The sequence below is a fragment of the Anarrhichthys ocellatus genome, unplaced genomic scaffold, assembly GCF_004355925.1.
Source record: "Anarrhichthys ocellatus isolate YVR2014 unplaced genomic scaffold, GSC_Weel_1.0 scaffold1, whole genome shotgun sequence".
Classification (NCBI taxonomy): domain Eukaryota; kingdom Metazoa; phylum Chordata; class Actinopteri; order Perciformes; family Anarhichadidae; genus Anarrhichthys; species Anarrhichthys ocellatus.
Window position 1 is genome coordinate 8873525 of NW_022280031.1, and position 27524 is coordinate 8901048.

At 41.6% G+C, this 27524-nt stretch overlaps 5 protein-coding genes across 16 annotated transcripts in view; 2 read left to right on the forward strand and 3 right to left on the reverse strand.

Annotated features, from left to right (window-relative positions):
* Window positions 1-4543, reverse strand: part of nab2 (NGFI-A binding protein 2 (EGR1 binding protein 2)) — an 8042-nt gene extending 3499 nt beyond the window's left edge. Inside the window, exons 1-7 of one of the 6 annotated variants that reach the window (XM_031848156.1) lie at window positions 4389-4519; window positions 4079-4176; window positions 2868-3790; window positions 2588-2721; window positions 1548-1599; window positions 1297-1411; window positions 999-1184 (exon numbers count right to left, since the gene is read on the reverse strand). In XM_031848156.1, coding sequence (XP_031704016.1) covers window positions 999-1184; window positions 1297-1411; window positions 1548-1599; window positions 2588-2721; window positions 2868-3779 — 1399 coding nt within the window. In that variant the 5' untranslated portion in view covers window positions 3780-3790; window positions 4079-4176; window positions 4389-4519. Of the gene's footprint in view, window positions 1-998; window positions 1185-1281; window positions 1412-1547; window positions 1600-2587; window positions 2722-2867; window positions 4177-4388 lie in introns of those variants that run through there. The other 5 variants (XM_031848069.1, XM_031848324.1, XM_031848235.1 and 2 more) reach the window with 5 other exon arrangements.
* Window positions 4544-6237: 1694 nt separating this feature from the next.
* Window positions 6238-12966, forward strand: dnajc14 (DnaJ (Hsp40) homolog, subfamily C, member 14). Of its 4 annotated transcripts, XM_031846967.1 has the most exons (8): window positions 6238-6359; window positions 7094-7199; window positions 7829-9261; window positions 9373-9479; window positions 9906-10025; window positions 10142-10302; window positions 10984-11086; window positions 11469-12966. In XM_031846967.1, exons 3-8 carry the CDS (start codon window positions 8041-8043, stop codon window positions 11791-11793), a joined length of 2037 nt encoding a protein of 678 aa, XP_031702827.1. In that variant the 5' UTR covers window positions 6238-6359; window positions 7094-7199; window positions 7829-8040; the 3' UTR covers window positions 11794-12966. The 4 variants fall into 4 exon arrangements, with proteins under 4 accessions (XP_031702827.1, XP_031702657.1, XP_031702743.1 ...); XM_031846797.1 differs by having other exon boundaries at window positions 6238-7199; XM_031846883.1 differs by lacking the exon at window positions 7094-7199 and having other exon boundaries at window positions 6238-6724.
* Window positions 12967-14605: 1639 nt separating this feature from the next.
* inpp1 (inositol polyphosphate-1-phosphatase) lies at window positions 14606-20041 on the reverse strand. Of its 3 annotated transcripts, XM_031849234.1 has the most exons (7): window positions 19954-20030; window positions 19811-19873; window positions 18931-19136; window positions 18790-18850; window positions 17373-17573; window positions 17107-17281; window positions 14606-16351 (listed from the first exon to the last, which is right to left on the reverse strand). In XM_031849234.1, exons 3-7 carry the CDS (start codon window positions 19132-19134, stop codon window positions 15859-15861), a joined length of 1134 nt encoding a protein of 377 aa, XP_031705094.1. In that variant the 5' UTR covers window positions 19135-19136; window positions 19811-19873; window positions 19954-20030; the 3' UTR covers window positions 14606-15858. The 3 variants fall into 3 exon arrangements, with proteins under 3 accessions (XP_031705094.1, XP_031705263.1, XP_031705183.1); XM_031849403.1 differs by lacking the exon at window positions 19811-19873 and having other exon boundaries at window positions 19954-20041; XM_031849323.1 differs by having other exon boundaries at window positions 19792-20000.
* Window positions 20042-21601: 1560 nt separating this feature from the next.
* On the forward strand, window positions 21602-22742 carry LOC116385454 (protein S100-B-like). The gene is made up of 3 exons (XM_031850986.1): window positions 21602-21628; window positions 21818-21961; window positions 22566-22742. Exons 1-3 carry the CDS (start codon window positions 21623-21625, stop codon window positions 22710-22712), a joined length of 297 nt encoding a protein of 98 aa, XP_031706846.1. The 5' UTR covers window positions 21602-21622; the 3' UTR covers window positions 22713-22742.
* On the reverse strand, window positions 22461-27242 carry LOC116384113 (bile acid-CoA:amino acid N-acyltransferase-like). 2 transcript variants are annotated; one of them, XM_031848549.1, is made up of 11 exons: window positions 27127-27242; window positions 26112-26321; window positions 25551-25650; window positions 24907-25097; window positions 24643-24818; window positions 24405-24521; window positions 24223-24308; window positions 23839-23932; window positions 23648-23728; window positions 23234-23369; window positions 22461-23087 (listed from the first exon to the last, which is right to left on the reverse strand). In XM_031848549.1, exons 1-11 carry the CDS (start codon window positions 27233-27235, stop codon window positions 22987-22989), a joined length of 1401 nt encoding a protein of 466 aa, XP_031704409.1. In that variant the 5' UTR covers window positions 27236-27242; the 3' UTR covers window positions 22461-22986. The 2 variants fall into 2 exon arrangements, with proteins under 2 accessions (XP_031704409.1, XP_031704497.1); XM_031848637.1 differs by lacking the exon at window positions 22461-23087 and having other exon boundaries at window positions 23240-23369; window positions 23668-23728.
* Window positions 27243-27524: the final 282 nt, after the last annotated feature.

A 27524-nucleotide genomic window follows, 5' to 3' on the forward strand; every position in this document is an offset into this window, starting at 1 on the left:
CCCCCCCCCCCCCCCCCCCCCCTCTCCCTCCCCGCCCCCTCATGTCTTTGCTGGCTTTCTTCTCCTCGCTTCATCTCTTCGACTGGCTATCACAGCCCAGAACGACTATCCTGCCCAGATCGCTTGCTTTTTTTTTCTTGTGAGAAGCTGTGATGCATCAGAAAAATGCTACAGTAACAGGGTATTAAAGAAGTGCTATAACAGTGTAACACCCCCTCCTCTCACTCTTTTCCTCTCTCTATATATCTCTCTACAACGCCTTCTGTTTCCCCTTCTAACTTCTATCCTCTCTAATTTACAGTCTGGTGAAGTTCAGCTGTGCATGGTGGGAGGCGTCACCTCAGAGAGATTGTGACTCACTACAGTTCAAGCTGTAGAGCTATAAAATATTCATTGTTTGGAAAGGTTAGGGAGTCTCAGATTCCAACTTTAAGAAATAGTTTGATATTTTGGGAAATAAGCTTAATTACTTTCTTGCAGATGTTAGATGAGAAGATTGACACCGCTCTCCTATTATCTGTACGTTAAATATGAAGCGGACGCCGGCAGACGCTTAGCTTAGCTTAGTTTAGCATAAAGATTGGAAACAGGGGGAAACAGCTGACCTGGCTCTGTCTGAGGGTCACAAAATCTACCTCGTAAGATCACTATTTAACACATTATACCTTGTTTCTTTAATCTCTTAAAACTGCTTCTAGCCAAGAAATAATTCAGCACATAAACAAACATGATATAGCATGTCAATATGTCAGTTATACAGGAGCTGATAAGTGGATTTTGTTACCTTTGGACAGAGGTCTTTGTGTTATGCTAAGCTAACTGGCAGTAGCCTTATGTCTATTGTTCAAATATAAATAATAGTTATGATCAAAGAAGCGTATTTACCAAAACGTCAAACTTTAATCTGAACAAAGTTGGACAAATATTGCAAAATCACCTTTTATTCTGTGTCCGTCATTGAAGACATATTATTGTTAAGCCATTATTGAAAAAGTCACCTGTAGAGTGTGTTCTTTCTGACCCTAGGCTGATCTTGCCAACTCGATCATGTGACACCATCCGAGCCAATCGCAGCCCTTCATCCATTAGCGTTTGCTGTATGAGATGGCGACTCCAGTTGGCAGGGTTGGACGTGTCGGTGTTGGGATGGGGGGATGGAGACTGGTTGCACTGTGAGCCGATGTCTAACAGGACAGACAGATTTGGGTGTAAATTACATTTGACTGAAGACCAGTTTACAGCTCAGACAAAAAAATAAATATTTTTTACGACATAGCCTACATCAGAAGTCTTTACCATGGGACACGCTGTCGAGGCTTTCTGTAGATAAGCTGTCATCATCTGCCCTCTGGGTCAAGCCCTCCGAGCCCTCAACTCCAAGAACCAACGACACATTCTCAGGCACGATTACCTAAAGCACATCACTGTCAATGTAGCGCTAATGACCCACTTCAAATTACTGACAAGTGACCTGAACTTTGGCTACGTTTACACGTTAGAATCACACATTCATCTATAAGGAGTTACACTGAATGTTGTTGACTCACCTCATGTCTCGCTCTCTTCTGGGACACTACACTGTTCTCATCTGCATTTGTCCTGCAGGAAGAAAACAGTCGAGTCAACTGAACATGAAGATTCGTTTTTTGCTCTCGGGAACAAGTTATGTGACAAAAATAAATCTTGACTCAAGGTCCACTTCTTCAGAGTTCTTGTTTTTGCAAAGCTTTCGACTGCAAGGTCTTCATCATCAAATGGAGGTTGAAGGCTAATAAAGTAAAGCCAGTAATGGACCTTGATTTCAAGCAGGTGGTTTTGTACAAGATGCAGCAAGAGAAAACAAGTCACCCTGAACACAACTTTTATTGAACTTGTGAAATTCTCTAGAACATAAGTATATAAACTGTGTATTTATCAGAATTATTAATATGCAAATATATATTTTGGATGCTTCACGAGGCAGACTTCTGTCTTAGCATTCGTGTATTTGGTCTTAATCATTTGACTAGGAAATATGAAAAAAAAAAAATAATATCTTGAATTATGACACTGCTAAACCAGGGCTTTTGAAACACTTATTAAATCGAATGTATGACAATAATTTTACGAGCGCTTTGTTGTTACTTTCTGGAATTAATTCATTATGAGGGATTGATGAAAAACTGTTAAACTTTCATAAAGTGCAAGTTCATACGGAGTATGTGTATGTATTCCAGTGTGGCTCTAAAGTTAGCTCATTATACTAACACTACAGAGGTTGGAGTTTAATTCCCATTGTGATCCGAAACAGGTTCATTGAGAAAATGAATGCCCTGGTGGAAAGATGACTCATCAGTTCTTTCTTCAGCTATGATATGATTTCATTTATTTCAAATGTTTCCGAACAAGATGCTACTCTACCTAGTATTTTAAGAATTGCCATGTCGCTGTGGAGGGTGCAGACTTAAATCAAAACTATATTCCTCATTCTCTTGCTGATTTTTTTGTTCTCGAGATAGAGGAGCAAACAAGACACAGCAGGTGTGAGGTGTGTTGGTCACTGGTTGCTGGTGAACAGATCTCTCTGCTTTAAAGGCAGCACCCCTACCTTGCATGCTTTAGTGTGGAGGTGTAGGCACATTTTCTCGCCACCTGCCGAGCCAAAGAAAAGAGCTCCACCCGTCTCAACAAAAGGGCATTGTCGCGCATACAGAACTGGGCTGCAGCTTCATTGATGATCAACTGAGGAGGAAAAGCACTGAGTGAAGAAGGGGCGGACACTGTGAAAATATGCAGACAATAGAAAAATCACATACTTTTGCTTAAAATGTATATTTATGATTAAAGCTGCCTTCTGGATTCTTTGTTCTTGTCTTTGGCACTTTTACCTCATGATGTGTGAGCTGCTTTCCCTCTCTCCTCTTGGAGTCAAAGCGTCCGTAAATGAGACTGTACTTCCGGATCTCTTCTTCTTTGTTCACATCCTGGGACCCCATTTTGAAGATGTGTCCCACAGTCTTTGCCATCTTCTTGTTCATCCTAAGCAGAGTCTTCACCTCTGCAGGATCTGACCTGGGCAGGGTCCTGAGGAGCCTATCCACACTCTCCACCACAGCCCTCGCTGTCTCCCCATCCAGCTGTCCTCCGGGCCAGGCTGAGAGAGCCGACGGGGCAAATGAAGCGGAGGGGCTAGGTGACGTGGAGGGACCGGGAGGACACGTTGACAGCAGAGGCGGGCTGGGCGGCTCTTCCTCTAGTCCAGATGCAGATGCAAAAGTGCAGTTCCCATCAGGCTCTGGGCTGAGCCAGTGTGGGTCCATAGGAGACAGTTTTTCCCTGTAGTGTGTGTCTGGTGGCTGTGGGGAAGCCTGGGAGCAAGGGCTTCTTGGACTTCCACTGTGCATTGGAGTAAGACACGCCCGATCTTCCCTTTCACACGGTGACCCCGGCTGCCCGTTGCTCACAGACTTCCTGGGTCCGCCTGCTAATCCGCCAGTGCCCGTCCCGTCCACTTTGAACAGCGGGATGCCCCCGAGAGGAACGTTGGAGACGGGCTGGCTGAAAAGGGTAGGGTTCGCCGCCCAGTCTCGGAGGGCCTTCTGGAGCCTACGCACATGCAGTGGCTTGGTGGCCATGCCAACAAGTGCCATGATCTCCAGAAACTCCTCCTCTGCTGCCTCACAGAGCTGCTGCACGTCGTCACCACCCTGCTGGATGAAGGTTTCATAATAGGCCAGCAGGTTGGCCCTCTGCAGCACCCGATAGAGCTGCAACTCCCCAAGTGTGCGTGGCAGAGACATGGCACACAGCTCTGGAAAGTTTAGGCAGGAGAAAGGAAAGACATGAACCTGCAGGTGGAGAAATCTTGTACAAGTTATTTATTTAGATAAAGATTTTGCCATCTGGACTGCACCTGTATGTATACCTGTACCAAATTATTTTATCTTGATGAAGCATTAATACAAATTGATGAATACAGGAAGCTTATGCATGAATAGCTTCTCCCATATGTTCGATAAACAATTTTCACATTTTCCAAAAAGTTTTTTATTTCGGATCTCATATGACTGATGGTTGAAAACATATAAACATCTCTTACCTTTTTCAGGTCAGGTAGACGGATGTGCAGAGAGTGTTTTTACGGAAAGATGTCTCTCCCAATCACCGATGTCACAGGTCGGTATTCCCGGAGTGAAACTGGTAAATAAATAAAAAATAATTTTGGCTGATCGATGAGACAAAAGCACGTTACATTTAGCTTTCACTAAAGTAGAAACACTTGGATTATCGGCTCCAGCTCATATATACAGCTAAACCATCGACTGGAAGCAAGTATTCCTGAGCCAGATGTTGGCAGAAAATACCCTGCTCAAACACACGTCGCAGTTGTTATAATATTTGTTTCTTACCCAGTTACCTATTGCTGAAAGCTTCCCCGGCTCAGACTGTCGTAGTAAATCCCCTTTGCGTATCGTACCTCGTCTGAAATCACTGGCAGAAATCCTCCTCCGGCGCAGCGTATTGGTTGCTGGCTGCCCTGTCTGTGTGGGCTGGAGAATGACGGGGGCGGACTGCAGCACGCCATCTGACCGAAAAAGAGCCTTCCTCTCCCGGTAGAGAGGCGGCTTTCAAATTGGAGATGTGGGTGGTGGTGGTGGGGGCTCGGAATTAACCCTCTGCGTCTTCAAGATTTGTCTTTCATGCAGAAGCTGTGGGGGATTCCCAGAGATTCGCCATGAGCAAGACCCCTAAAGAAAGCAGCCAGAGTCAGCACTACCAACACTACAGACTTATTTAGAGACCAATGAACCCATGGGACAGATGTGGGGGTTTAATGATTTGCTTTTAGGAGGTGGGTGGTCGAGAGTTCAGGTGAAACGCAGACTGAAAGGCCAATACCCAATTCACCAAATATAAGTTCATAAAATTAAATATCAGTTACTCTCGCTAACTTTCTGGCCATGCAAGATCAGCATCTGCAAGCATACTTTCACTGCACGTTTTATTTCCCCCATAAATTTCACTGCCAATCCCTGAAGGACATACTTCACAGCTCAGTGCACCGTTAATTCATATATTTGCTACATGATATTGTCATGGATGTACAACCCCGGACTCTTCACTCTTTTGTTTTAAAATCATGTTATTTGCCTCAGATGCCACACCACACACAGAGAGTGACTGCACATATCACATTTATTGTGCACCTATTTTTCACTTGTAGTTTGAGGGTTACCAGGTTTACAGTTTCAAAAACAACAGTAAAAGCCACCATCATAAACACAAACATAGACCATACATTCATTGAATACTTGGTGTTTTATTAAGACATAAGGAGGTTTACTGCTTACATATGTATTGTGTTTTTGTCTATTTGGAAAATAATTTTTGATTGATTGATTCATGTCAGGATTTAGTTTGCAGGATAAAGTTAGGCTGAGTGGGAAGTCAAATGCATAAACTGGAGAAATTACCATTATGTTTGCCTTTAAAGAAGATGTATCGAGTTGAGGAAGTATGTGTACATCCAAACAATTTCCAATCAATCCTATAATTGACAGGGACATCGGAGAGAAACTAAAACCAGTGTAATGTTTGATACGTTTTTTGGTTTGTTAAAAGCCTCACTGTAGAGTTCTAAACCAGTTGGTGTTGATATGGCGAAGATTTGCTAAAGCAGGTGAACAAGGCAGTCGAGATATGCTGTTGTAATAAATTGATGCCTTCTCCCCAATTCTTGGATTATAGGAAGGGTTTGAAAACTCCTTAGCAAGAAACAGGACTGAGCTAGGGATTTCCCAACAATTTGTAATGGTCCTAACCATGCACCTTAGGGGGCCTTATCATGTCAAAACAAGCAAAGGCCTTGTTCAACCACTTGGAAGCACACTATTGTCTTAGATGCAATTTATATATATTTTGTAGAACTAAGAGTTCCCTTAATTGGAAATAATAAGGGACCTTGACCATGCTTTTGCAATGTTGTGTATAATGCTCTGGGTAGGACTCAAGCTTGCTGCTATTTTTAAGAGGGTGAGGGCTGTTTTAAACTGTATATATTATTTTACAGAATGGGTAGAGTGAAATAAGATAGTACACTACTAGATGTGTCAAAAAGAAAATCTATGTTTTTAAATGTCAAGGTTGAGTCTTTATTATCAGCATTACCAACAAATCAATAGGTGGCAGTAGAGGTTTTCTGAGTTGTTTGCCGACAGTCCAAAAGCCACGAAGAAGAAGCAGAGGGGAGGAGGAGGAAGAAGAAACTGGAAGAAAGTAGGAAAAGGAGCAGGAGAAGAAGAAGTGGCTAAAAAAAACAAAAAAACAACACGGGCACTTGGCTGTCTGTTCACAAACAAGGTTACACAATTATCTGAGAGGTATATACGACATTTAGTTTGTTTGAATGCAAAATGCAAGTAATGTGCCTTCTTGATGGGCTCGTCCGGTGACCAAAACAAAACTGTCTTAGCTCGTGAAACCCCACAGGAAGGGTATATTAGCGAGCCCAACTCGCTACTGTTATTAGCTAACAGTTAACTACTCGCTTTGCTGTCTGCTAGCTAAACACGTTAACAGTTTGCAGCTTTGCTGTCGTTTAATCCTCGTTTGAGACCTTAGTTAGTCGAGATGTTGTCAGGTTATCCAGCCAGATGGAAGCTAATTTTAGCCCCTATCCGTCATCACGCTGGCTGCTCCATGCTAACTGGCTGTCTGCTAACACTAACCGCCTGGAAAATAACTGGTAATGCTGTCAGAGTTAAATTAATATCACTTCAGTCGGTTAGCCAGTTCACCAGACGGGATTGACCGCTTTGTAATGTCTGTTTATCGCTTTTCATCGGTTCTAAAATGTCAGACGTTTATTCATGCTAGTTTTTTAAAACCGTGTTTCTCTTCGGCTAACTGAATTAGCAAACAACTAACGTTAAACAACATAATGTTAGTAGAGTGAACGTAATCGCTGTTGCACTGTCACACGTGCTCGTGGTAAAGCAAGTTTTAGGGTCTTAGTTTGCGTTACCTCTACAACGACTGGACGGATAAGGTCATGTAGCTACATCACATGTTTATTAAGTTAATCATTAATAAATTACGTCTCATTCGTTCCTAGTTTAATATTTACTCTGGAAAAGCTCCAAAACCGTGCAAGTACAGGGAACTCTGGGGTGGCAAAACATTTAACTTCAAGTCATAGTACTGGTAGCAGCAGGTGTAAGGTAAAAATACGAACTATTATTTACATGCTCGCTTTGTCAATTGTTTATCAACTGTTCGTCTATTACATAATATATATATATATATATATATATTAGTGAAAATACCTGTCACAGTTCTTGTCTTGTTTGACCAACAGTACAAGTTCAACGATATTCAGTTTACAATTAACTAAAGCGGAGAAAAGCAGCAAATCCTCATATTTGAGAGGCTGGAACTGGTGAATGTTTGATAAGTAAATCTGAATTATAAATATGTTCTCAACCAATCAGTTGATCGAGTAACTGCTTCATCTTTTACTGTGGTAATGTGATTTAATATTGCTAGATTCATATGCACTGTAATACAGTATTGTTTCTTGAATATTCAATTGAAAAAAAGTGTTTCATCAGATTGGATGTCCAGTATCAACAATGTTAAAGGAATAGCTACCATGGACGTAACAATGCAGCAAAGCCTCTGATGATTGACACATTTATATCATCTTAGTGACCACCCCTTCATTTCAGTTTGTGGAAGGTGTAAAAACTTTTATTGTAATAGGAATGATGACTGATAGAAGCATATCCCTCATTTAATTCTGCTTATTCACTACGTGGGTGTAAACTGAATTCTACGTGTTGCTTTTCAGATAACGACCTGATGCATGATGTGAGGTGTGTGAAAACCTTTTGACACCTGGATGCGGCTGCTGATATGGTGGACCTGAGATTGACACTCAGGAGCCCCCAGTCTCACCTTTTTAAGAGAGCCTGGGGAAAGTGTTGCCACAGATTATGGATCTAGATCTTCTTCCATGAGCCTCCGATTTCACAGCGCTTCAATCAAACAGCTGTAAGGAACATGGAGAGAGAAGCGGCTGAGAAGGAGATGGACGGCGTTACAGACGCTGACGAGGAGATCCCTGATGGCGATTCCACCCCAGTGGCTGAGTTTAATCAGTGGGAGGCCAAACGGACTGATGACGAATGTGAGCAGGAGGATAAAGAAGCCCATCTCAAATCTCAGGAGACCCCAAATCCAGCCACTCAACAAGACTCTGAAATTGGTGAAGCAGAGTGCTGTGGATCTACAGAGGCCAAAGAGGATACTGAGGAGGCTTCAGATGGGTTTGAGCATGACGACACCACAGATCACGAGAACCCGCATGTTATAAATCAAGAAGAGGATGAAGCTGCGAAGGAGCAGCACATGAACGGGGAGTCTGATTGGAGGAACGTGGGGCCTGGACGGAGATGCAAATTGAGGATCGGTGGATCAGTTTCAGACCAGGGTGCTCAAAGTGCGTTCTCCTCCATTCAAAAAGGCAGTGTAATGCCGAGTGGTGGTCGGCACAAGCAGACCCGCAGACGCAACCACCACCACAATCAGCAGAACCGAGGCCGCAGGCGGACAGGCAACCAGCTCGTCTTAGCGTTCAAGGAGATGCTCTCAGAGTCTCTGAGCTTCTGGTGCATCTCCTGCGTCCACATGATGATTGAGATTATTGTCACATTAACTCACAACTGTGGAGTCGGTGTGGAGACTGGAGGAGTGAAACTGTACAACTTTGGGCAGCAGCTCCTTGTAAAGATCACGGATGTAGGAGAAATGAAGGCGGACGCTAGTCGCATTCTGAAATGGACTAAATGCAAAGCAACAGACATGGCGGATAAAATTGTTCGGTCAGTAAAGTGGGTAAAAACAGCTGCATTATCTTGTTTGAGACTTTTCTGCGCTTTGGTTATTCTCGGCTTCCTGTGGGCAAAAAGTGTGTTGGTTTGTCTGGGTGGAGAGAGGGCAAACCGCTACTGGACAGCTTTTAAGGAGTCACGGTTTTGGATGAGGGTGGTGTCCCTGCTGGAGAGAGTCCGAAGCAGGTTCAGGAGGCGTGGCCGTGTTCCACTGTCCGGCCCCGACTCACCCGGCAGAGCAGGGAGAAGCCAGCCAGGCCAGGAGCTGGAGAGACTGCTGGCCTTGGCTGAGGTACCAGAGGATGAGCTCGACCCCTTTACAGTGCTCGGTGTGGAGGTGAACGCCACTGAGGCTGAACTGAAGAAGGCCTACAGACAGCTGGCTGTCCAGGTGCGTGTGAAGTGCTTCTATTGGATGCTTGAATTAATGACTGATGAATGTATCGGAGGTCTTTTTCTCCTTTACGCATACAGTCTTTACCTCCTGTTCTTTCTTCTTCAGGTCCATCCAGACAAGAATAAACACCCACGAGCTGGAGAGGCGTTTAAAGTACTGAGGGCTGCCTGGGATATCGTCAGTAACCCAGAGACACGGCGAGAGTATGAGTTGTGAGTACGCAGAAAAGGCAGGACATATAAATTCAAAAGAAAACTAAAAACAAATGTCCTCACAAACATTTACTTAGTAGCAGTATTACCTTTTCAAATCTGTTTTTCCAGTTACATTGATACATAATAATTTGTTTTTTCTGCATTTGGTAACATAAATATTCTAACTTCATATTTTTCTCATCTTTTCGTCAATCACTGCAGAGTGAACTAGCTCCACAGTGAACTCATTTGTACCAAATTCAAGTTTCCTACAATTTCAACATGTGTAAAGTAGCGATAGTAAATAGAGATTCACTAGAACTATTTATTGTTTTAAGATGGACAGTGTTTTCTTCTGAATGTTTTTGGTTTAGTTGCCGTTAACTGACTTCGAGTGAGTTTGACTCTTCCGGCCAGTAACCAGTCTGTTTCGTTCCCTCACAGGAAGCGTATGGCAGCCACCGAGCTCTCAAAGTCCATGAATGAGTTCCTCACTAAACTGCAGGATGACCTGAAGGAAGCCATGAACACCATGATGTGTACCAAGTGTGAAGGCAAACACAAGTATGTTGCTCATCAACTGAATCAGTGTCAAGTATTTCCTCAGACTGGATTTAAACATTCTGGAATAGACGCAACTAAATCACGTTGTGTTTCCTTCGTTACCCGCGTCTTTGCAGGCGGTTCGAGATGGACCGTGAACCTGCAGAGGCCCGGTTCTGTGCCGAGTGCAACCGTTGCCACAGTGCTGAGGAGGGGGACCTGTGGGCCGAGTCCAGCATGTTGGGCCTCCGTATCACATACTTTGCCTGTATGGATGGCAAGGTGTACGATATTACAGGTGAGCATGAAGGTTTATCTGCTCCCCTCTTCAGTAACTAAACTGTAATACAGTCGTTTGCATGAGCTCATATATATTATCAGCAACCACCCCATTCAGTCTGTGTATTTGCAGGTTAAAGTAATACTTGACCCACAAAATCACCTTCTGTTGCCTTGAATTAACTTTATTTAGTCTTGATGAACTGAAGTAAATGGGGGCCACTCTTAATAACAGCAAAACTAAACTACACTAAACATCCGTTTACAAACTCTCACACAACTCGTGCAGTATAATCCAAGACTCATTCATGTAGTTGTATACTTGCTACTTCCAAAACACACGCATCTTTGCTAAAATCTTCCTATTTAAAACACTTCGTCACAAACAGTCTCACTCTTGTACAGGTGCTCTATTTGTCCGTGCGAGTCTGGATGAAAAGTGTAGTAATGTTTTAATGTAAATACAGGTGAGCACACGACTAGATAAATAAGACTTGGATTATACTGCATGAGTTGTGTGAGAGTTTAAAAACACTTGAGAATTCCAGGTAACACGGGGTGAGTAATTGGTATAAAATTGATCATTTTGTGGGTGAAGTATCCCTGTAAAGAAAAGCTTCAAAGGGCGGTTTCAGAGTATTTCCTCAATGCACTTCTTCCTGTCAGTCATGTGACCTGTTGTGACGATGTCATGTTTCAGAGTGGGCAGGTTGCCAGCGAATAGGCATTTCTCCTGACACGCACCGAGTGCCCTATCACATCTCTTTTGGTTCAAAAAACAACAGCAACTCCACACGACACAGGTACGTCCCTGCTAGTGAAGCAAGTGTATGTCGTAGCTCCATGGTGCTAAAGCATTTACTATTCTGTCCTTCTCTTCCTCGTTCAGGCCGATGTTTTGCCTCATAAGCTAATTTGGCAGATAGTTTTGGGGAATTTTACATATCTGGAACATCTGCCGTAGTTTTTGTTTTTGACAATATGAAGCAAATACCAGCGGTAGACTAAAGAGTCCTCATTTTAGACACATGGCGCTATGAAAAGTGTTGCAGTATATGATATCTGACACAGCTAACAGTTGACCAGTCTCATCTTTTGTAAAATGTGTTTTCTTCAAAAAGGAGGTAAATGTATGTACGTAGAAAGTGAGTCTTCCATTTCTTTTTTGACAACTTTCCCTCTCAGGACGCCCTCAGAGCACGCCACAAGTCCGACCAACCCGGCAGATTTGCAAGACTTCTTCAACCGCATCTTCAAGGGAGGACCTCCTAACGACATGGCTGCCAACGGGGGCTTCTTCCCCCCAGGTCCGCCCCCTCATCACCCACCCGGACCCGGGGCTGGAGCCGGAGCCGGAGCCGGAGCCGGAGCGCCCCCCTTCTCCCCTCCCCCTCCCCAGACAGGTTTCTTCAATCCGGGGGCTCAACGGCCGGAGTCCAGCGAGACGTGGGCCGAAGGCGGTAAACCCCCCAGACGGAGGAAGAAGGTCCGCAAACCCTTCCAGAGGTGAAGTCTGTCGACCCCCTCAGTATATCAACATGGCAACACAGAGACACAATAATTGATGGCCATGTTTGTCTCTCGCCTGCCTGTCGGCATGCCAAGATCTGAACTGGAGATAATTTGTAAGGCTGTGGTCAGATCAGCCAGCGGAGCGAGAGAGAGAGAGAGAGAGAGAGAGAGACTGGATCATGAAGAGGAGCCTGTTGACTGAATAAGTATTGGAGGGTTGAAGAGGTGGAGGTGCTTTACCTCTCATGTCGCCTCTTTTTTTTTTTTGGTCTTTAAGACGACAGCAGCCTTGGCATTGAAATCTTTATCGGGATGCTGTAATGAAACGTTTTCCTTTTCATAAATTCCTGCCAAATCCTGCAATGCATGATTTATTCACCTGCATTATAATACTTCGGTTTACTCACTTTTGTTGTTCATTTATTTTTTTTATGTACAAGGTTAGATTACGACGTTGGCTCCAGACAGAGTGACACCCGAGGAGAGAGTTATGGATCGCTTTAATCAGCACGATGAAGTTATCGATCTGAGCAGCTTCACCTCGCCCGCCATAGTTCAAGAATGAGTGGAAACCAGTTAAACTCAACACATCTGAACTCAATTTAAAGAAAAGTGCAGAAAATAGTGTTTTAGAGAGTTTACAGTCAAATCAGAGGGTAAGGAGTGAGTCTCTGGTAGTGTGTCCACAGACAGCAGGATTTCAGTGTTCACACTTAAATGAAAGTCAACCTCCAGCTTTAGGGATCCAGCACTAGCATTTGTGCTATTTTTCCTAGTTCTTTGTATTACTATGATCAAGCATATTGTCTCTTTAACTCACAAGATGCAGAGTGAAGTTTCACCTGAATCTCTCTAGAGTAACAAAAGTGTGCTCTCGAGCTATCGCAGAATATTAAACCAATCTGTTCAAAGTCATTACTATATGAAGATTTGGCCATTTGTGCAGAATTAGTTACCTTAAATAAAATTCTTGCTGATTGTGGTGATTACCAGAGAATCACTTCCTACATTTATAAACCTCTCTCTTCAAGAGCCACTGACAGTGATGAAGTGTTTCATGTTTTGGGCTCCACTGATTCTAACACGCTGTTCATTGTTTCAGCTCCAGATTGACTTTATAATTACCGGTTCAAATGTAAAAGCAGGAATGAGTTCACTTGTTTCTGTTTTACTGAACACCAGCTGAGAAGGTCTCAACTTTGAAAGAGACACCGTGAAGTGTTGATGTTTCTCTGTGCCAGGGATTCATATACCACATCTATTTGATCTACTCTACCCACCTGTTGATTCACAGTGTAGCCAAACAATGGAAACATCAAATACTAAAGCAAGCCTGACCAATGCTGTCAAATATCTTCCCCCATCAGCATTACTTTAATTTGTTCATTGCCGACTTTCACAGTGAGCCTTGAATAAGATGACAGTTACAAACATCATGCAGTTTGCAACATATGAGTTATGTTAATTTCATATAGTTTATTTGAGCAGTTGTTCAGGCTGCTACTGAAAAATATACATTCCAGTCGTCTAAATTTAATGTTATTTTCATCAGCTGTGTCGTTTGATGCCAGCGGTGATGTTGCGGCGAAGCATCTTCAGCCACGACTTCTACATCAGATGACACGTCATCAGCTCAGACATGTTTCTGGGTTATTTACTTTATCTTCTTGTTTTGGTCCAACAGCTTACAAATACTTAAATGAATAATCTCATTCTTCAGGTTGAGCAGTGAGGTGTTAATCCACCAGGATGTGGTTCAGCTTTCAAAATGTCAAGTTCACAGAAAATCTAATCTGAAGCTAAACGACTGGTTTCCGTGCATTCCTGTATGTGACGGCATGAAGGGGTCAGACAAATAATTGGTTGTATTTTGGGTTTTGTTTCTTGATATGGTTCTTGCATAGAAATAATTAAATTTTCATCGAGGTTAAGCTAAAAACACGGAGTGGTTATTGTTTACACCTGATATGTGAAGATTGTGAGTAGTGAAATGGCTATTGTGTGTGATAAGGCATTTGATAAAAGCTATTTTTTTTATATCGACAGTTGATCATGAAAAGTACCATGTGTTTTCGTTGGGTTGATTTGCACACCGCCCCTGTATTAATAGAGGGATTTTGAACAGTCATCAGCTGCGTGGGTGTCGCTCGCTAAGCTAACGGCTCATTTGCAAAATTAAGATATTTCTTAGATATAGAAATATAGAATCTGAATGTTAAATGAGTGACACATTTTAGAAAAACATTTGACTTGCACTCTGGAGAAGCCCAGCTCTCACAATTATGGCATCGTAATGCATCATTAGGTTTTTTTTCCTGGTAGTTTGAAAAGCTAAATCTTTGTTGCAAGTGTTTGAGCTCATTGAAGCAGCACATAACATTTGACATGTTTACTTTCTTTTTCCTTTCATGTGTGCATTTGACCAGTTTCCCAGACTGGATCGAGTTGCTGTCAATTAAAATAAAAAGTTCGTTTTTGAATTGACCAGGGTTAAAGTCGGATTGTTACGGAGTGTTAACCAGAAAGAAAATTACTTTGATAATTACTTAATTCACAACTTTGGGTAATTTGTAACCATGTCGTTCCATCTTAAATACTCATTTGAATATCTGAGTTTCTGGTCCGCCTCTCTAGAAGAGAGTTATTGGATCATAAATCGTCAAATATCTAACTCGGTCCCTTTCTGGGAAACTGGATTCACAGCTGAGACCACGACGGGCAGAGTGCGTTTGTTTTCCACACCTTGACTTGAGAATGTACACTGATGTGTGTTAAAGGTAGCAGGTCGAGGTCAATGAAGGAGCCAACACTTTTTCTTTCCAAGTTTTTAACAGAATATGCAGAAATCTTGCAAAAAATCTGACAATCATCAGGGGTTTTTGTTTTTCCTTGTAGGGAATTGTGAGGCGAGTTCCCTGGCTGGCAAACAGTTTAAAAATATCACTGTTGGGTTTCTTTCCCCGCTTACTCTGGTTTTCAAAATAAAGAGGATTTCCTATATGCACATCGTTCTGTTTTATGCTCAGAAGGCTTATACTTATTTACCAATGCATATCAAAGCTATACCATTTAAACATACACATTGACAAAAGGATTACAGTTCATTACAAACTTTTTTTTTTAGCCTGCATAGGTCCCATCCTTCAACATTACATTTGACTGTAAACCCACACTGTGTCACTGTCACACCTCATGAGGCTTTTCCATCCTCTGACCTTATTAACTGGTGCTCTGGCCATGGAGAGAGGGCTCCTTAAAAGGAGTAGTTCCACAGAGGTGCAGATTACTGAGTCACTCACTTGACTTGTTATAACCTCTTACAGGTTAGATAAGGTGGAAAAATAGTAATATCACTTTTCATAACTGCAACTTGAACTCCTTTAAATCCTTCAGATCAGTCATGAACCGTCTTGAAGTCTTTTTTTTTTCGGGCAGTAAAGCGTTCCTCAGCTGTCCAGCAGTGAGCTCTCTGTAGACACACTGTCACAAAGCCATGTTTAATAAATGCTTATCAGGTCTGAGCTAAACAAAAGTCACAAATAATGCCAACATATTGGATCAAAGCAGCTCGTAGACGTGAACTTGACTGAGAAAGATTCTGATGTAGAACGTTTTCTGTCCCTCTCCACACTTTGACCTCCGCTCCCTGATGCACTGATAGTTTGAATTCTTATCAGCTGGTAACAATACTGGGAACATAAACAGCATTTTTCTTTTCCTGGCTCTCTTCGTATATTGACAATTAAACAGCTGTCTTTATATTTAACGAATAAGCATCACCTGTTCTTCCCTTTCAAAAAATACATTCCTTGTTCTTAACTTTGCTCTCTGAACAAATCTTTCTCACCAGAAATTAAAAAGACAGTATTTGACATCATTATTCGGCCCGGACCGGATGTTCCTCTTGTAATATATCTGGTTAAAAATAAGACTTATTTATATTTAAAATATTTCAGCCAGTACCCCAGCCTTCCTTCCCTACTAATAAAGAATGAATATGATCATATATATATGCAGCAATAACTGCTTCAGCGTGTGCCGGTTACATCCACTGCTCTCTTAACTACAGCTTGTCCTTCAGAAGTCCGATGACGCTGCGGAGCTGAGAAACGTCCCGATAAGCCACCAGGCCGCCACGGTTGGCCCAGCGCTCTGCTCCTTTACGATCAGTGTTGGGCTGATGATAGGTCAGTTCCATCTGGGGCTCCTGCGCTTGAGAGCTGGACTGTAGACACTTAGTCAGGTCCACCACCCCCCCTCCGAGGGCTCGGAGCAGAGCGTGAGGAGCGCAGGAGTCCCACTTGAAGGTGCTCCCCTCCGAGAGGACGTAAACGTCAGCCAGGCCCTGGATGACGCACAGGATCTTGTATCCGGCTCCGGAGGCGTACATCAGCTTGTCGGGGCCGCACAGAGAGGTCAGGGCTTCCTTCACCACCGGCTTCTCACTGGAGCTCAGCACCGCAGACAGACCTGCTCCTGGTCCACCTTTTGGCCGGGACACTGAGCACACGTTGACGCTGCCACAGGACACGCCCCAGAAATGCTTCCCCCTCCAGCTGTCAACGCACATAGTTAGTGTAGGTTGAGAATATTTCACTTGACTTTTCTAAATGCTCGCCTGTCTGTCATTTGGTGGCCGGCTGCATCTGTAATAACGCTGTGAGAACCAAAACAATAGAGCTACGGAGCGTACAGATGGCTCATCACTGCGAGCAAATCCTTTTTTTTTTTTCATTTGTACGTAGTTTTTATTAAAAATATATAAATTATAGTTGCTTTAAGGTTAAAGGCTGGCCATGCAATCAATTTCATAACATCTTGGTCACATATCATCATTTAAACACTCCACAGTCGTTTGACTGATCCCACATGTAGTCGGAGTATCTGGTTCGACTCAAACTGGCGCTCACAAGTTTAATTGTGATAAGCCCGACGGTTTGTTTTAATAAATATGATAGAGTATTAATACATATTCAGCTGCAGACTATTTGCCAGAGAAAGAAAACATCTTGAAAATATCTCAGTAGTCACTTTTCAATACAACTAATCTGCCTTAAAGTTTACTTTTATGATGCATATAATATGTTTTTGTACACACTGTCATAGAGGTGTTAAATACATTACACGCTTTAGTATCGAGGTCATACTAACTGGACTGCACTATATTGACAGCTGTTTCTCATATTCTGCCCCCTCATGTTTGTGAATGAGGATGACAAAAGGTTGAAAACATCTCAATATAATGACGTCTACTACGACACCATCACTAACTAGAAGACGACACATTGAAGATTTGTATTTCTAAACTTACCCTCCACCTGCTGGGTCTTTGTAGTTGAACGGCTGGTTGATGACGCCCATGACGGGTTCACCTGTGCTCCGGAGATAAACCCCGATGAGGACCAGAGCACAGTGCAGCCCTGAAGGAGACAGGTGGCCCTCCTCCAGCACCTCCTCCCTGCCCTCGATGTACTGGCTGGTGGCATCTTAAATGGGAAAAACGAGAGACAAGCGTCAACTCTCAGCCGTGTGTTTTCTGGATTCATTCATCGGACAGGAGAACGGCGAGCCTCTCACCTATGGGGTCGATCCAGATGCCGAGCTCAGACGGGCCGAGTGGCACCGTCAGACCGTCTGTTTCGGCGTCGATGCTCGCTGGATCTTGGTGGATGGCTCGAGCCAGCAGAGACGCCGCCGTGTGGTCACCGTCCAGCACCGTGGCCAGCAGTGCCGCGGTGTCCTCCTCTGTACCGCACACGGTGACCGTCACACTCTCTCCTGGTGACACAGAGTCAGTGGGGCTTCATTTAACTACTTATTATTAAGTATTAAAAGCACTTTAAATATTTACAAAGCGCAATGGAGCTCAAATACTTTGAGTGACACATTGTCTTCATATTTCTGATTATTTTGATGTGAGGTTCAAGTGCAGATTACCAAGTCAAGCGTTTCTAGTATTTAGTCTACTCATATAAAACTTGAGTGATGATATTATACAGCACTTCTCAATCTTACATCGTATTTGAACAGATACAAACTTCTATATTCCTGCAGCCCACAACAATCACCAGATTATTAGAGTTTCAGATGATGACTGAGCATTCAGGGTTTGGATATATATATTGAAAAGCAATGTTAACTAAAGCAAATAAGTGGAAAAACGAATTGAGACTCTTATGCAGAGTTTGAAATATTTTCTGGACATGTGCGTTGATTGATTTGCCACTTCCTGAAGAGGACTGTGAAAGGCAAGAATATTGTAATAAAACAAAGATTTAAATACCCAGTGTGTGTAACGTGAAACAACGGCTGTCTGATAATGATGATCAGTTTGATGATGATGATCCTGATGTTTGATGTTATTCCTGAAGATATAAGGTTTCAATCACTAAATTGTCTGCTTCAAGTACTTCCTCAGCTCATTGTAAAGCTCAAGCAGAAGAGGAGAGATGGCATGAAGGCAAATCTCACCAAAATACAAAAGCCAGCAAACTTTTGACAGAACCAAATGCTGAGTCGAACCATCAGAATCATTACAGGCCCTGGAAAATACTCTGCTAAACAACGGGAAATCAATTTCTCAAATATAAAGAATGGCTTATTTTATTTGTCTTATGTGACATTAGTAATTAGTGTGTTTCTCACTGTTTTCTAACTCTTTACAGAGCAAACAAGTAGTCGTTTACAGCCCTAATGTCATCTAATTCAAGAAGCAAGATGTTTTAGATTGTGCACTTAAGAAGAGTAGGTAATAATACGGGACCTTTCTTTGTTGATACAGAACTTTCATGGTCCAAATCCTCAATTAAATGTGTGTCCAATGAAAGACCAAAGACCAACTGACATGTAGGACATCAAACACTTCATGATATGGACTCAGTGTACACCTTCAATAACCATTTATAAACCGTTCGGACAGATTAGATTGGGACAAACTAAAGTCAACAACAGAACATGAACATGTGGTGTGTTAAGAACAATATCGAGTCATTACCGAGCCCATTTTCAAATTTGTTGGACTCCTCTCCGTGAATGAAGGCAGCCATCTCAGGGAACTGACCAAAGAAAAGACAAACGCACGATTATGATCCAGCTCCAGTGGATTCAGACGGGTCAACACTTGACTTCTCCCTACCTGAGCGCCAACGTCATGCCTGATCATCTCCTGGATCACCACGTCAGCGAGCGTCTTGAAGTCCTGGACGAACTTCTTGTTCTTGTCGTCTCCGGTCTTCTCTTGGACGAGGAGCTGAAACAGAGGAGCCTCCTGCCTGCAGACCCGAGCAACGTTAGCCGCTTTCTCAGCCACCCGGAGCAGCAGCCTCAGCAGATCAGCCATGCCTGAACGGAGAGGAGAGGAGAGAGGGTTTAGTCAACCTGGAGACGGAAACTGCGTGTGTGTGTGTGTTTGAGGGAGGAAACGGAGATGAGGCAGGTCACACCACATACCGAGCTAATTATAGCCTCAAAATGAAAACAGGGCATTTCTGAAAAAAGAAAATTGAGTGTGTGAGGGAGGAAAGTGCATGTGAACCATCACATTATCTCTGCTGCAAATACAGATACACAGCTTAAAATCCTCTCCAAAAACACAAATAATTATTCATGGATAAACATCTTCAACAACTACAAAGCAAAACTGTATCATCTTACAGTAAAACACTGGGATAAAAACACCATAAAGGGACTTCTTCGTGCCACCTACACACTGCTGAGAGCTATTAGTAATGTCAGAGGAATATTACAGTAGCTATATGTTAACCGAGGATGGGAAAAAAGGCCTCCATTAAAACTAAATAATGTAAATATGGTTGTTTGGACTTGTTTGGACTTTACCCCAGTCAGCTAACAGTTAACTGTTTTACCGTTACTGGTTTTGACATCCCAGTGAACAGGTTTGTTACGGTTTAGCATTTATGATCTTAGATAATGCAGCAAATGAGTTCAAAACGCCAGATGACAAAAAAAAAGCCCTTTAAAATGATTGAAACATTACCAAAACACAGGTTACACACCGCTTAGTCTCCTCTCGTCCGTCGCTCTCGGTAGCTGTGTGTTTCCCGTCCGCCCTAACGTCACTAAAACGCGGATGATTGTGAGTGAGAGGACGTAGTTTCAGTTAAAACAGTGGTAATTAAAACGCCTAATTAACACTTACGTCTGCCTGCTCTGGTTCCTTTACGTCACTGCGAGTTTCCTCTCGACGGAAGGGCGGAGACATCACACACATCTAAGGTGGAGACAGGCGCGCGACCGGATGGAGCGTGGTGAGCTCTTCAAAACAAGGTGCGGACAACAGGAAGTGCTGCCGCGCTGCGTTCAAATACGAATGTGAAATTAAAGTCTCCGAGGTCGGAAATTGTAGGGTGATTTCTGGTTACCTTAGTGGGGAAGTTTCTTTGTTTTTAGCAAATATACTTACAATTAAAAGTAAAATTGACATGTACTCCATCTGTCATCTTAAGCAGGAGTTTAATTTTTCTGTTTTTTCTGGCACAGATTTTAGCATTAAAACGTAGGCTTGAGGGCAAACAATGCTAAAATATGTAGTCGGTTGCCTCTTTGATCTAGATTGCATCCGTACATTCATTGTATTCAGTCATACGCTGCTACTAAATGCTGTGACTCAGGAGGAGTCAGCATACAGTAGTGAGATGGAAATGGATCGGGAGCTGAACAAAGTGATTACATTTAATTGAATTAAAAGCTGGAATATTGCTGACCAGAAAATGAGTTAAAAACGTAACTTAATATTACATCTTTGGACAGTGCCTTTCATCCACTTGCCCTCTGAGAGCTCCAATTTTCTTTTCATCCATGGATATATTATTCTTGCCTCTGCTTCATATTGTGAGAAGTTGCCGTGGCTCTTCTCATGTGTGTAATAGCAGATTGCCAAAGTTTCCAGAAACTAGAAGGGTGGTGACTTATTGTCGGGAAACCAATTTCATGAATTTCGTAACCATATACTACAAATGTAATAATTATGTTTACTAATAAAGCCCCAGTAATCTTATCTAACGATTATAAGACAGAAGAAAGGGGGAATCAAACATATTCTGTGCATGTGCAGTGTATATTTGGGCAGTTATAATAATAATTAATAATAATTTAAGAGCACACAGCTCTTTTGGAGGAATATTACAAAGGTTATACAGTATGTTCTCCGAGAAGCCTAAATAATATCAATTTACTTGTTTTGTATGCACTCTGATGTATAGAATGTTTTGAGGTTATTAACACCCAAAATTGGGGGAAATATATATTTGTAACTCAATATGGGTGTGGATGTGTAACATCAGTAAAGGAACTTTGAGTTACAAAGGGTGATCTACAAACATAAGCTTATTTCTGATTATTATTGCAACATAAGTGTCATGTATTAATGAACCTTATTTGTGCCCAAAGAAGTTTTGATGTGTGGTGAAGGTAGTTTTTGCTGGACATTATCGGAAGATTCAAGACTCAAAACAACAGTAGCATTTAACAGACCACAAGTGGCAGATGCAAAATTGAAAACAGGAAAATGCTCCCATTAAGCAGTTCATATACTCTACTACACACACACACACACACACACACACACACACACACACACACACACACACACACACACACACACGGCTAATTGGAGAAACTTACATCACTGACCACTGATGTCCATTAGTTGTCCATTACGTAGAGCACAGCAGATGAGAAACCTTCGTGTGGTTGATCAATACAGTTTAGTGTCCACAGTAAACTGGGCGAGGCTTTTGACACACTGCTGGATAAGCCATCAGTCCCACTTACAGCAGGATCCTTACAAGACAGACGCATTTCTTCAAATGGAGGTAAGAAACTTAATGGTGAAGTTAATGATTTAATCTTTTTACATTTAAAATATTTCAAGATGATAAATACATAGTATGATAAGTCAAGTGAATGCATTGTGTTACAACGTATTTAATGTTTGATCACGACATCCTCATGTTAGAGTAGAACATATGCTTTTGTATTGTGATTTAAATTGTTTCTCGCAGGCCTCAAAGAAGAATATGTCAGACCTGGAGAGTGGCATGATCACTATAATCAACGTTTTCCACAAATACTCCAGTCACAAGTGCTATCTGAAGAAAGTAGATCTTAAAGAGCTTATCAACAATGAGATGAATAATTTCATCCTGGTGAGTTATGGAAGTAAAAGTGTAAAAAAAATGGCATGTTTATCAGCACTTTGCAGTATAACTTAAAGATAACACACTCTTAACAAGCGTGTGTCCTTTTTATGTCTACTTTGAGTGTGCAACAGTTAAAATGTGTGTTGTTTTAAATTAGATATACATTATGTTGGCTTGTATTGGAATGTAGCTAAGTCCATTTATTTAAGCGCTATCCGAGTACAATTTTAAAAGGTACTTGTACTTGTGTATTTCCTTTTTCTGCTACTTTCTACTTCTACTCCACTTCATTTTGGAGGCAAATATTGTACTTTTTACTGGAGTACATTTATTTGATAGTTATAGTTATTCAGAAGATTATAGTACAAATTATAAATCAACTAATAAGTTATGATGTATTATTATAAGCCTAAGATACTTGCTGAGCTTAAAGCTAACATAATATGCACACATGTTACCGTTGGGAATGTTGCCAGAGCATCATTTCTTTATTTGGTGTGTAATGAGCATTTCAACCTCACGGTGTCACAGTGTACAGAGTTATATTAAATAAATAAAATAGCCAGCAGATGATTCTGATTCACTGTCATTCAATTTTCCCGCTGAACAGAAAATCCATGATAATGACACTCTTGACGAGCTCTTTGCGGACCTCGATCAGAACGGAGACCTGGAGATCGACTTCAAAGAGTTCATCAACCTCGTCGCCATGGTTACCTCAGCATGCCAAGAGCTTTTCCTCCAAAAACAACCGTAGTAACTGATTTGCATGCCTACTCATTAAACATCTGAGGATTACAGAAAAAGTGTCTGAATTTCTTTAAGGTGTCTGAGACGATTTTGACTACACTGGAAGACGATTCTTTGTTACATATTTGGTATAAAAGTTTGTTGCATTAATTAAATGATAACACACGAAGAACTATACATTTACTAGAATGGCACTCGGTATCGCCGCACCTGAAACCAGACAATACATCAGTCATGACTCGTCAGAAGGCAATATTTTCTATCTCAAGATGTACCACAGATTACCGTCTCAGATGACTTCCCATAAAATTCAAGATCTTCTTCCAGGAATCTTCCTGTGCAGCAGCGTGGGGAGCCGGGTGACCCCCCCACAGAGTGAACACTGCAGGAGAAACAACACAGCATTACGATTATTAATACTTAATAGTTACATTTTCTATTTTAAAAACTAACATTAAAAGTGTAATGACAACTAGTATAAAATAAGATTTGGCTGAAGGAAAAATGCAGCTCTGGGATAAGGCTCACGTTTTTTTGGTTTGAAGCTCCACAGGGACAGTCTGGAATTTGGTGTGTAAGGCGGTTCAATCAGGTGACCGGCACCGGGGTACGACAAAAGGGTGAACAGCTGGGATTTACCAGCATCCCTCAGGGTCTCCTCGATCTGGTGACAAAAAAAAAGGGCTCAGCGATACAACCAATAACCTTATGGTGAGCCTATAAACGACAGTATTAAAGTGAATCTCACAGCTAATACATTTAAAACGTAGTTGCGTGTGAGATCAAGACTGCTCAAATGTTTGTCTTAACAAATACCACATATAACAAAACATCATCAAGTATGGTTTGCACTGACTGTTTGTGACATAATAAATGCTTTTCAACGTCATTAATTTGAAATACTTAAAAAACAACAACAGTAAAATAAGACAGACAGTCTACCAGGTTTGCATTCTCCATACTTGAAGCACTCTGGTCATCTTCACCCAGTATGTACATTAATGGACAGGCGATGTGCTCTATCTGTAAAAACACAAGATGTCATTCCGGAGCAGAGTTTCTCTTATTTATACAAAATATCAATATGCATTGTGTATAATGTTGTGGTAGATTCAGGAGTGTTAAGTCTTCACCTTCACTTTGGTCTCAGGGATAATGTTTGCAGGCAAGGATATGTGTTTGAAACTCACATGGCCTTGATTATCACACACCATATGTTTCTGGTCACTAAAAGAACAAGTTACCAGAGAAAATATCAATAATCAGTCATTGGGGAAATTGTTAAAAACAACCTCTGCGATACACCATTTCTGCCTCTGAAGCTATTTTACTCGATCTTAATCGATTAGACAATTAAATGAACAATTCCCTATTTTATCTATAATACCAAAACCAGTATATTTGTCTATAGACGTAAGTATCACACCTGATCCTAGCCCTGATCAGATCCATAGACTCCTGCAACAATCCCAGTGATGTCTTGCCAATATTATCCTACAAATTGCATCTTTAATTACCTTTCAGAGCTTTCACTCCTGCCATCTGCATCATAGAGCTTGACGGTACTTCCTGCTGGTCCATTGATACAAATCAAACAGGATGGCTGGAAGAGAAAACCTTAACTGTTTAAAGGCAATGTCAAGTCACCAGAAACTGTGTGGATCAAAATGGATGACGGAGAAAGGACTATCTGACATACTTTGACACCAGCCTGAGTGGCAAGTCTAAGACTCAGGTAGACTCCAAAGGAGGTACCTATGATCCCAATTCTGTCGGCACAGACCTGACGATGTTCTTGAAGTATGTGGTATGCTGACTGTCCAAACAAACAGATAGGATATTTCAAAGGAATGACAAAATAAACAAAGTAAATGGGAGCTATTTTAAAGTGAGACATATATGATGCATAAAGCAGGAAATGAAGCATCTTATCTTACTTTGAAATATGAATCACCAACATTGATAGAGGTTTGAGGGCCAGGCAAATCTTTGTGCCCCAAGTAGGTAACAGAAAAGCTAGCATAGCCCCTGGATGCAAAAAGGGCGGAGCGGTACTCTACCAGTCCTCCTCCCATTCCCCACAGATCCAACATAGCTGGAAACGGGCCTGGGCCTGCAGGAAATCAGTAAAGTAGGTGCTGTTTAGTCATGGCAGTCTTAAAAAGAAATTTGTGAGTGAATTCATCAAATCTTGTGCTCACCAGGTGGTAAAAACAACGTCCCCACAACTCCATCTTGGCGGATCTCTGTTCTCCGTACACCTGGTGCCATGTACCGGCGCTCAGTAGTTATTGCAGCCAGCTTGGTGCTCTGTCTCTCACTGGGTGACACGTGGCCCTCCAGTAAGGACATGAGCATTACGTATGGAGTCTCTACGTTTGTTTTCCTCAGCCTGAAACAAAGAGCACATTTCACTCAGGAAACGCTCATCAATGTAGCAGAAATACAAGCATTCGAGTTTGTCTGTGTGGCCCTTCTCCTTTAATGCTCAAGAAAAATTATGTGTGAACATCACACAGATTTAAACAAGACATAATTAAATTGATTTGAGTTGATATTGCTTTGATATCACATTTCAAACCTAAATTCTAAGATGGGAGGATGCTGGAGGGAGTTACACTTGTGGGAAGCGGTCAGCATTTCACTGCTGAAAGGTTCAAATGTAGAATGAATGAAAGCCACGTCTGTTTATATGAACCAACTAATTGTTTGAGTTAGATTGTTATTATTAGTGGAAGGTTGTTGGGCTTTTCTACAATTGTAAAAGACAACACAAAGTTGGGTTTGATGCCACAAATGTTTTTTTTTTTCTTCAGCTGTCAGTGAGCTTGTTTTCATCACCTACCTCAAACCTTCTCTTGAACCAGGAGCTGGCTGCAGTCCCCAGAACAGTCCCATCGGCTCACAGCCCAAATATGAACCCCCGACTGAATGATCCCTGGTCACTTTTGAGGAGACAGAGAAACAGAAAGTAAAGAACATCACCAACGGCCTGCATAGAAGTCTAAATGGCTCAAATAACCTGATTTCTAAAAGTTGCATCCACGATACACAGATTCAATGTTAACTTGTTACTTTCGTCAACCAATTCTACAGCTGATTGAGTTAAAACTGTATTCTGCTTAATTGCCCTTTTGTTCTTTAAGTGGCTAAAATCTCCTTTTAGTTTTGAGAAACTGAATATGTTTTGTTTACTACCTGCAAAAAACTACAAAAATGGCGGGGTCATAGTAATAAAAGTATAAATCTGCTGTTTTCCAACATTTATGATGAACCCTTTCTTGACATCTCTAATCCGACTATTGTGTTTTCTTTCACATATTGTATCAATTACATTTGTAGTTATTACATAATTTGAAAAGCATGACATATAATCCAACAGGGAATATACTGTACTGTGACTCACAGTTGACAGTGCCATCTGCATTTGTGTTATAATGGGCGAATGCCTCCCACAGGTCACCATCATCACTGTGCATTTGAGCACACACTGTGACGGGACACTGAGGTGGCAGGAAACATCCTTTGATGCTGATCTGTTCATCGATGAGGGCACGAACAGGAGTGGCTGTTAACAGGGGGGCTGGTCTCAAGCTGCTCTTCCACCGAACTCCACCTAGAGGTAGAAGAAAAATATACTTGTGAGCTTTGAAGTATTATGAAAACAAACAATAAAAAATAATTGGCGATTTTCCAAATGGTTTATTGGTAAAGTATTTGAATGTGTGTCAAGTATCAGAGGGTTGATAAAGCTCCAATAAAAAAGAATTTTAACATTTATGCATGTGGGGGACGATTTTGTCCACAGCACTTTAGCATTTCTCCACATACATCGAGATTATTGTACAGTTTAAGGTGGCTTTGGAATGTGGACAGGAGGACCTTGGAATCAAATCACTAACCCGATATATGATCAGTCCCCTTCTACTGTACTTTTCTTCAAAATACACCTAACTAAAGCCAATGAGGAGACATGTATGCTATGTTGTTTTGACTGACTCAAGTGCAGTAATTCATGAGAGAATAGCAAGAATGTTAAAGAAAATGCAATATCTTGAAATAAAAAAGGACATTTGCACACATTTTATTAAAGGACATTTGCACACATTTTATTAAAGGACATTTGCACACCTCAAAAGGTTTTTGAGCTGCTGATTCATAAACAATCATGAAGAGAAATGGTGCAGAAAGAGGCCTCCTTACAGACACGCCCCTAGTCTTAAAACTTGTGATTTCTAGAAAATGTTTTGAAAATGTTTACACTGAATAAATGGTCTCAGATGGTCATATAAATCACAGTCAGACCTTCATACAGTATCATCGTAGCACATTTACTCCAAGTCAAAGTAGATTTTACTACTCATTTCTCACCCAAGTTCTCCAATGACTTCTAAAACCACAATAAAGAACAATATTCTTACCCATAGACCGAAGCAAACATGCCAGGTTCCTGTGTACACCGATGCATGGTATAATTTTCATTTCTATTAGTTGTCGCACTGTTGTCACACTCACACGAACTCTGAACATTATCGCGTTTCTGTCTTCACTCTAAAAATTAGTAGGTACGAGTCACACTACACACGACACCCTTCCGGGTCTTGTCTATAGTATTTAGTGACATAGGATGAAGAGTTAAATATTAACCCTGATGACTCCAAGGGTTAACTGTATACCAGTGGTGGCTGGTGGAACATGTTCTATGTAGGGCTGTGCCACATCCAATCAATTTCAGCAAACATCCCAGTATGATTTAATGCAAAAAAATGAAGGTATCAAACACGCATTACTACTTTGCAGTTAAATATTTAACCTTTAT

What these genes read in the sequence shown, in the direction of transcription:
- dnajc14 (XM_031846797.1), top strand. Translation starts at nt 8,041, where the DNA reads ATGGAGAGAGAAGCGGCTGAGAAGGAGATGGACGGCGTTACAGACGCT. An exon ending in ACACGGCGAGAGTATGAGTT is followed by an intron (nt 9,480 to 9,905) that starts GTGAGTACGCAG and finishes GTTCCCTCACAG; the next exon opens with GAAGCGTATGGCAGCCACCG. An exon ending in AGCAACTCCACACGACACAG is followed by an intron (nt 11,087 to 11,468) that starts GTACGTCCCTGC and finishes TTTCCCTCTCAG; the next exon opens with GACGCCCTCAGAGCACGCCA.
- inpp1 (XM_031849403.1), bottom strand. Translation starts at nt 19,134, where the DNA reads ATGGCTGATCTGCTGAGGCTGCTGCTCCGGGTGGCTGAGAAAGCGGCT. An exon ending in CAAATTTGAAAATGGGCTCG is followed by an intron (nt 17,574 to 18,789) that starts GTAATGACTCGA and finishes CTGTGTCACCAG; the next exon opens with GAGAGAGTGTGACGGTCACC. An exon ending in CATCTGGATCGACCCCATAG is followed by an intron (nt 17,282 to 17,372) that starts GTGAGAGGCTCG and finishes TTCCCATTTAAG; the next exon opens with ATGCCACCAGCCAGTACATC.
- LOC116385454 (XM_031850986.1), top strand. An exon ending in AGATGAATAATTTCATCCTG is followed by an intron (nt 21,962 to 22,565) that starts GTGAGTTATGGA and finishes CCCGCTGAACAG; the next exon opens with AAAATCCATGATAATGACAC.
- LOC116384113 (XM_031848549.1), bottom strand. Translation starts at nt 27,235, where the DNA reads ATGTTCAGAGTTCGTGTGAGTGTGACAACAGTGCGACAACTAATAGAA. An exon ending in GGTTCAAGAGAAGGTTTGAG is followed by an intron (nt 25,098 to 25,550) that starts GTAGGTGATGAA and finishes TCTTTGTTTCAG; the next exon opens with GCTGAGGAAAACAAACGTAG. An exon ending in GAGCTTCAAACCAAAAAAAC is followed by an intron (nt 23,088 to 23,233) that starts GTGAGCCTTATC and finishes TTTCTCCTGCAG; the next exon opens with TGTTCACTCTGTGGGGGGGT.